Source organism: Pundamilia nyererei, unplaced genomic scaffold (genome assembly GCF_000239375.1).
Source record: "Pundamilia nyererei isolate P.nyererei 1_Seehausen unplaced genomic scaffold, PunNye1.0 scaffold00281, whole genome shotgun sequence".
In the NCBI taxonomy this organism is placed as follows: Eukaryota; Metazoa; Chordata; class Actinopteri; order Cichliformes; family Cichlidae; genus Pundamilia; species Pundamilia nyererei.
In genome coordinates, this window is record NW_005187682.1 from 55,076 (window position 1) to 63,631 (window position 8,556).

An 8,556-nucleotide genomic window follows, 5' to 3' on the forward strand; every position below is an offset into this window, starting at 1 on the left:
CCTTCTCTCACCCCAACCGGTCGCAGCAGATGGCCGCCCCTCCCTGAGCCTGGTTCTGCTGGAGGTTTCTTCCTGTTAAAAGGGAGTTTTTCCTTCCCACTGTCACCAAACTGCTTGCTCATAGGGGGTCATATGATTGTTGGGTTTTTCTCTGTACCTATGAAGCGCCTTGAGACGACTTTTGTTGTGATTTGGCGCTATATAAATAAAATTGAATTGAATTATTATATAAGGTGCTACTAAACTCAGAGTGGACTGCAGCTCTTGATGCCAGCTAGCTTAGAAACCCGACCAAAGCTCAGAGCTAGCATCACAGTAAGAGGCTTTAATGCTAAAATGGCATATCAATAATGGCATAGTAATTCTTTGATAGTCTATCTGTGGTAAATACAGATCTGCTCCACCAGCAAATACCCTCAAATATTTGTTATATCACAAATGAACCAAAGCAAGACAAGCACTGAGTTCATCGAAGCTCCTGGTCCCTCACAACCAAACAGCTTGTTAATCACTCTCAACCTGGGATATCAATAAAGACAGTCACCTCAACCGTCGCTGATGTTTGCTTAATCACAGGGTGTACCAGCAGCACTCTGAGCAGGAGGAGGGAATTTAGCATCATAATGACCTGTGCAAAAAGAGCCATTTACTGACCCTCAGTGGGTTTTCTTACTTTGGGTGTGTGAAATTGTCCACGAGAGACACTTTCTCCACCAGGTCTCCTCCGATGGAGCGCACCAGCTCGTAGAAGTCGTTCTCTGTGAAGCTCTCTCTGCCTGCCTCGCTCTCTTTGCCGTTCGGCAGCCAGAAGGAGATGTCGTTATGGAGAGGTGGGTACTTACTGAGCGTCTGAAAAACAAACGTATAAAACAACAATGACTGACAGCTCAACTTAAAAATGTTCACTGTAAGCAATGGTGGAAATATTAACTGATAATTTGTCTTTACAAAAAAGTCCCTGAAAAACAGAGCTAGGCACACGATTGGTTCATCGTGTCGATAGGTAAGTAACTGATTAGCCATGGAGGTAAGTAGGTAGGTGGTTGAATGAGCATCTAGGTAGGTGGGCACTTGATTGGTTCATTAAATAGTGGTTAGTTATCTAGGCAGGCAATTATTTAGTCGTGTAGGTGAGTAATTGATTACCCAAACAGGAAGGTAGGGAACTGGTTTATTGCATAGGCTGGTAATCACATGTTTGGTTAGTCATGTACATAGGTGGGTGGGAAAGCAATTAGTTGGTTGTGTAGTAAAGCAAAGGAAAGGAATTGGTTGTTTAGATTGGTAGTTAATTAATTACTTAATTAGTTAGCCGTACAAGTATGTAGCTAGGTAGTTGGTTAAGTGTCTACATGGGTGGGTACTTAACTGGTTAGTTATCAAAGTAAGCAAGCAGGCAAGAAGTTGGTTGGTTGTGTAGTTATGTAAGTGATGAGCCATGCTGGCAGGTACACAGATTGGTTGGTTGCAAAGGTGGTAGATGAATGTAGGTGAGTCCTTAATTGACAGGCACGCAGTTGGTTGTTTGCACAGGTAGACTGGCAGGTATGTAACTGGTTAGCCATGCTAGCAGAGAGACTGGTTGGCAGGCTGGTTGTGTAAGTAGTTAGGAGGGTGGATGGGTAGCTAGGTCATAGGGAACTGGTTGGTCTGCATTAATATATTTTAACTAAATAATGCAATGATAATTAATGTACCCACTTAATAGTTGCAAAGTACATGATGGATTATATTTGTAATAGTTTTATGTTTAATTGATTGAGTGCTAATGTGGCATAACGCTGTTGTTTTTCTGCTGGTTCGCTGTGGTTTTAGTTTTGTAACGTCTTCATCTGGATTCATGTATTATGTGCAGATGCGTGGCTGAGGTTATTTGTGGCTGATGTTTAGGCCCTGAAGAATAGTTTAATTTCACAATAACACATTATGAGTTATTAATGATCCTCAAAGATGTTGAAATTTTACTTTGTGCACCACATTGATTAGTTTTCGTACATGTACATTTATGGGATATTTGGACTGGAGACTCATTAGAATTTCAAAGTAAACCAAGCATAAACACAAAGATGTAAGGACTGAAGGGGTAATCAGCACACCAACTGCAAAGATTGAGAGATGAGGTGAATAAAAATGAGCTGAAATTTGCAGATTCAAGCAACAAAAAAGAACCCAATGAATAACAGAAGAAGAAATGTGACAGAAAGTGGAGAAGAGAAACAGCCCGACTGTAGGAAGAAAGAGGAGAAAGTGCAGCAGAGAGTAAAACACAAAGACAATAACACATTAAAACTTTATCGGGATGACAGAATAAATGTGATGTTTTATGCAGCGACAGACTGAAGGAGAGATTCCTATCATCTGTCACTTGTTTATTATGCTCAGAATAACTTGCACAGAGTGAGAGAAGTTGCTGTTATTTCTGCTCCTGAATGATATTTTCTTAATTTTCTCTCCATCTTAATGCTATTCACTGAGACATATCAATCTGTGTGACACTGGATTTTCCACCTTTGAAACAAAAAGTCAGAACAAAACAAGGAAAAGTGAAACATGCCAACTTAATGTTATTTAGTTATGTTCTGTAGAAACTGGGCTGTAGTTAGCTCAATTCAAAGGTGGAGGCAAAGAACAGCAAGGTGATCAGTTGGTTGGTCAGTTTGTTTCATATGTTATCAAAGACTAGTTTACTTTAGTTAACTGCAGGAGGAAGGCAGGTGGTTCAGTGATGGATCAGTTAGCTGCTGTTTGGGTTTTTGTTAGTGAAAGCTTGACATTGGTTGGACAGTCAGTTGGTGGTTGGTAGATTTCTGGTTTGTTACCCAGGATGAAAGGTATCACCAGTTAGCTGTAAGTTGTTGGTTTAGGTAGTGGTTGGTTAGTTGCCTGCACATGTAGGTGATTAGTTAGACAAAAAAGTCAATTAGTGGTTAGTTTGTTTGTTGCGGTTTAAGACAAGTTGTTGGTTGGCTGGTTTGCAAAGTAGATGGCTGGTTGTCAAGGAACATAGACAACAACTGGTTAGCTGTGTAGACAGCTACACAGACAGGCAGGTAGGTAAATGGTTGGTTACACAGGCAGGCAATTGCTCGGTTAGGTAACTAGGAAGGTAGGTAGATGAAAGGTTGGCTGGTTAGCAAGAAAGGGGCCTATTGAGCAGTTGGTTGGCAGGTAAAGGTTGGTTGGTTTGCTGGGTAGGTTTGAGAAAACGTGACGTCTTAAAGTAGGTGGTTGGTTAGATAGATTAGTTGGTTGGGTTGCTGGTTGGGCAAGCAGATAAGTAACTGATTGGCTGATTTTGGTAAGTGTTAGTTAATTATAAATGAACTGGAAACCAAACTTTATTTATTCATCTATTCATAAAGTTGTAACATTTATTTATTAAGTGCTTTTCACAAAGCGCTGCACACGAAGGTTAAATAAACAATTCATACATATTTCAGTAAAGGACAGAAGTAAAACTGGTAGAAGAACAGAGAGATGAACGAGTCTCATTTGATATTTTTATACTCAGTCGAGCGTCAGGGAAAGACTTTGCACAGCAGGTGGTAGGTGAGGAGAGAAGTATCCACATATTTCTGACCATACTGTGCAGACGTATGGAGGGAGGTGAGCCGTCTGTTTACACTATAATAGTTTAGTGGCACTGCACAGCTCCCTGAAGCCATTTGTGTGTGTGCGTATACAAACATACACACCGACACCCAAGGAGTCTATTTCCTGTTAGGCCCTGGGCAGTCACAGTTCATTACCTGTGGATGTGGGGGCCAGTAAAGGCTTTCGGGGGAGAGGTGGAGAGCCTTAGCCCAGGAGAGGTGAACTGACCCTGGGCAGGAGATGAGCCATGCTCCCCAGGCCCCTCTGGAGAAACAGAGTTTATCAATAAAACTTACAGGGCTGTGAGGAGGACAGCAGGAGGACAGCAGGGTCGCTCCCTCACTCCTCACGTCTTCAGCTTAACAACACTGATTATGTGTTTATTGTAATTTGTCAGATACAGTTAAACCTTTATTGAATGCACTCACTGTGGGCTGTTTCAAAAGCATTTGCTATTTACAATTTATTTCCTCTCGTTTCCTTCAGTTTGTTCAGATCAAAAGACAATGAAGTAAGATTATAACCTAAAGGAGATTATTACCAGCCGACTCAGAGGACGACATAAACTGAGTGAATATTTGTCCATGTGAGCTGACAAACTTCAGCTTAAGTAAGTAAGTAAATAAAACTTTGTTGATTCTGTCACAAAAGCACAAAAAAATAGTGGTCCAGATAAGTTCTGAAAGTACCGTGCACATGATTTCAGCCATCACTTGTTCTTTGGAAGGCGGTAGTTCACAGATCAACTGGCTGTTTGTTTGCTAGTTTGGTGGCTGTCGGATAAAGAGGTCAGTGGGTCTTTCGTTGCATGTTTCATTGGTGCTAAAAGTAGAAGATTGGTCCGCCCGCTAGAAATAAAGGTCATCAGGGTCAGGTGGTAGGAAGGTAAGGACGTGATTGGGCTGCCAGGTAGGTGACGATAGGTTGTACTTTCAAAGGCAGCAGTTCTTCTCATCAAGTGTTTGATTGGTTTGTTGGGTATTAAGGTAAGTTGGTAGGTAATGAAGTTAGTTGGTCATCAGCTGCTCTTTCTCATTGTTGGTGAAGGGATGGGATTGGTTGGCTGACAAGGAAGAAAGATTGTGTAGGTCAGCTGGTAGTTAGGTGGGGTAAATACAGGCAGATATTAGCTGTACAATGGAGGGAGGTGTTGTCTGCTCGGTTCAGTTTTTTGGTTTGTTGGTCGGATGTTAAGGAAGTTGGGTGACTTCTTTGCTAGCTAGGCAGGTGGTTTGATTGGACAGCGGTTAATGAAGGTTTAGCATTGGTTGGCTGAGTGCGATGAACACGTGTTGTGAAACGGTTCAAAGACGCTGTGTTTGGATAACGTGACACTGGTTCATGTCGTTGTTTTCACCAACCACCCTTCCAGCGTCTCCTCTCACTCTCTTCATTCTTACTAAGGTATCTTTCAGCACTTTGTTTCTTCCATTTAATCGTTCCTCCTCCACTTTCCCCTCTCAGACTTTGGTGCCTCTTTAGTCATTTACATTTTCCTCTGTTTTCCTGACACACTTTAATCTGTTTTCCCTCTTTTTCCTTTTCCCCACACTTTATTTCTCTTATTTATTTCAAGCATTTCTTTTTTTAATCACTTCCTCAAACTCGCTTCAGCATATTTTTTCCATTAAAGCTGTGTTTTGTCTCTCATTTTTCCTCACTAATGTCACCCCCTACTTTCTCTCACCTTACGTTTCACTCAATCCTTTTATTTTTTTTACATCTAAAGATCTTTTATTCAAATAACTGCATTTAGTCAGATTCTGCATCTATTCTTATCTTCTTCTTTCCTCTGTCCTACCTCTCGCCTCATTTATTCCTCATTCTCTGCTTCCTCCCTCCATCTGTTTTCTGCCTCGTCCACCCCCACCATCCCTCCTCTTCATCTTACTCCTCTCTTTTCTCCTCTTTGCCCTCCAACAGTCACTTGAAATGTTCTTTATTAGTGAAGACGAGAGTCGACAAAGAGCACCTTTAGTGGGGACGGAGTAACCGCTGTGTGAACCTGCACACACCCCACAGTGTGTGTGTGTGTGTGTTGATGATGGTGGGGTCAGTGGAAGTGACTGGTGCCGGCTGATGTGAGCCCCCACTGTCAAAATGTTTTATGCATGAGGTTAAGAGGCAACAACACACACACACACACACACACACACACACACACACACACACACGGCGTGAGGTGTAAAGTGTGGTTACAGGTAGGTGGGCTGCTGCTTTGTCATTGGCTGGTAGGAAGTATGTGCGACTCTCGATCACCACGGCCCACAAATAAGAAACAGTCTGTTTGCAGCTTTTTTAAACGGTGGCTGTATAACAAGGAGGACGTTGTTAACGGCAAATTAACTTCTGCATTTGTGAATTAATTCACGACGGTAGAAGATTGTTTTTATTACGAGAGACTCGGACTCGTTATTGCATCTGAAGGTAAACTAACCGAGCCAGCAGTTATTACAGGTTAGTGATGAACACACAAGCACAGACACGGTGTTGTAGCTGAAGAGAGACATGACTGAACACAGCAGAGACACAATAAGACTGCACGGAGGGTAAACAGGAAGCAGAGGACAAAGGAAAATGGAAATGAAACGAATGGATGAAGGGAAATGAGGAGAGCAGTGAAGAGAGGAGGGAAGAAAAGATAAGGTGACGAAAGCAAAATAATGGGACTGAAACAAAAGGAAACAAGATCAAATTAAGGGCAAGGGGAGGAGCTTTCATTAACGAATGAAAGGAAACAAGAAGTGAAAGGAAAGGACAAAGGAGAGGAAGGCACGTAAACAGAACAGGAAAGAAAAGAAGACAAGGATGGAAGACAGACTTTAGCTCTTTCATTGTGCAGTCGGTACGTTCATCCGTCTTCAGGATGGTAAATGGCCTGTATTTGTAAAGTGTTTTACTCGTCCCTCAGGACCCCAAAGCGGTTCACACAACCAGTCGTCCACACATTCACACACTGGTGATGGGGCGCACTGACAGAGGCGAGGCTGCCGGACACTGGTGCCACCGGGCCCTCTGACCACCACCAGTAGGCAACAGGTGAAGTGTCTTGCCCAAGGACACAACGACCGAGACTGTCGGAGCCGGGGCTCGAACCGGCAACCTTCCGATTGCAAGGCGAACTCCCAACTCTTGAGCCACGATCGCGTTTATGTGTGAAAATCTGCTCCTCTTCCACTCAGGTGTGATGTTTGTGTCTACCTGGAAGCAGACGGGTTGGTGGATGTCCTGAACTCTGAACTGTTTGAGGAAGCGCTCGTCCTGACTCCAGAACAGCCGGATATCCGGGATGCTGTAGAGGACCATCGCCAGCCTCTCCAGGCCCAGACCGAACGCCCAGCCCAGCTTGTCCCCCGCCCCCGCTGCAATAACACAGAACATAGGAAACAGCCGTCAGCAGACAAGCTAACGAATCACTTTAGTCAGTCAGGCAGAGGAAGTGCTCTGTGGAAAAAACATACAAAATAAAAGCATCACACTTCTCCGTCTAGCACCTCGCTTTCATCTGATCTCTGAATGAATGAATGCTGATGAATAAAACAGTTTAAGACCAAAAGAGAAGCACTTGGTGGAGCGTCTCACCAAAACCCCAAACAGACCAGCAGCTCCCGGGTCGTCTGGGGTAAAATCTACTGTTTTTATCAAACCAGTCTTACGGCTTTTAATATGGCAAAGATATTCCACCCACTGTCGGCCCAACTGCACGTTTAAGAAGTGACGAAGACGTAAGGCTCACCATCAGATAAGCAAAGGACCCTCACTGATCACTTATAGTCTAAATATGCATCCAATCACGCGAAGGCTTCAGTCTCTGAAACTCTAAACTCGCAACGAAACACAAACCTAAAATTACTCATTTCTATTCTAGTCCTCCTTTATAATAATGTGTCAAACACATCTGACCTCGTCCAAAGAGAGGCCACGCTGACCCCATCTACATCACCTTTAGGTAAAACATGGACTGCCGATGAACCACCACACCATCCTAAATCAAACTCGACGCAGCCGGTCTGTCATCAGTCTGAGAGGACAAAGGAGGAAGCAGAGCGTCTGAGCACGTCTCGCTCAATTTACAGAAAGAACAGATCCCAGCATCGAGGGTATTTTTAGAAACGGGGACATTTTGACCAGTTAAAACGATCTGTGAGGCTTAGAAACCTCAAAGATTTGACAGCTCGAATCACAATAGCAAATTTTATCCAACAGAAATGTAAAAGTATATTATAAAACCCAGCATGTCTCATTGTTCCATACACCATATATTTATGCTGAAAGTTCAGTTAGCTTCTTCCTTAGGACTTCCTTTGGCCTCACTGCAGACTGGTTGGTGACCCCAGGCTGTCGGCTGAAATCGTCCACACAGAGGGGACCGCACCAAAACCCTTCCTGTGATTGCGTTGGTGAGCAGATTGTTGGAGTGGCTGTGGTTTCCACAAACTCCAATCAGCATCAATACGTAAAAACAGACTTGTCTTCATTACCACTCCAACCAACAGGGTTCATAAAGCCGAACCTTTACTTTCAAAGCGAATGGTTTCTGTTCTTTAGTTTGTGTGGCACTTCTCACAGTTTCACTGCTGCTCCATGAGTAGTTGGCAACTTCCATGCAAACCATGGGCGACCGGAGCAATCCAACATGGACCAAAGACACCGCAAGGAAGCTTTTGGTGCAGCACCACCTTTGCAACTACTTGTTGGGGAATTTAACCCCTATAGTGACCTGTGGTTGCTCGGGGGTCTCAGGTCTGTGAGACTGTCCTGTTTTTGTTCTCAGTGGCGTTTGTTAGGACACGTGATGCCTGTGAGGTTTTCTGATACTTTGGTTCAGGAATTGTGGGGACATTTTGTTTGGTCCTCACCATAACAGGAAGGCATACGTGTGTGTGTGTGTGTGTGTGTGTGTGTGTGTGTGTGTGTGCGAGATACTTCAGTGGACTCCTCTATTATTCAAGACTTCAACTT

At 43.5% G+C, this 8,556-nt stretch overlaps 1 protein-coding gene across 1 annotated transcript in view; it reads right to left on the bottom strand.

Moving 5' to 3' along the window:
* Positions 1-666: 666 nt before the first annotated feature.
* Positions 667-8,556, bottom strand: part of fars2 (phenylalanyl-tRNA synthetase 2, mitochondrial) — a 90,759-nt gene continuing 82,869 nt past the window's right edge. The window contains exons 8-9 of the mRNA XM_013915284.1: positions 6,796-6,956; positions 667-849 (exon numbers count right to left, since the gene is read on the bottom strand). Of these exons, the coding sequence (XP_013770738.1) occupies positions 670-849; positions 6,796-6,956 (341 nt within the window). The 3' untranslated portion in view covers positions 667-669. The remainder of the gene's footprint in view (positions 850-6,795; positions 6,957-8,556) is intronic.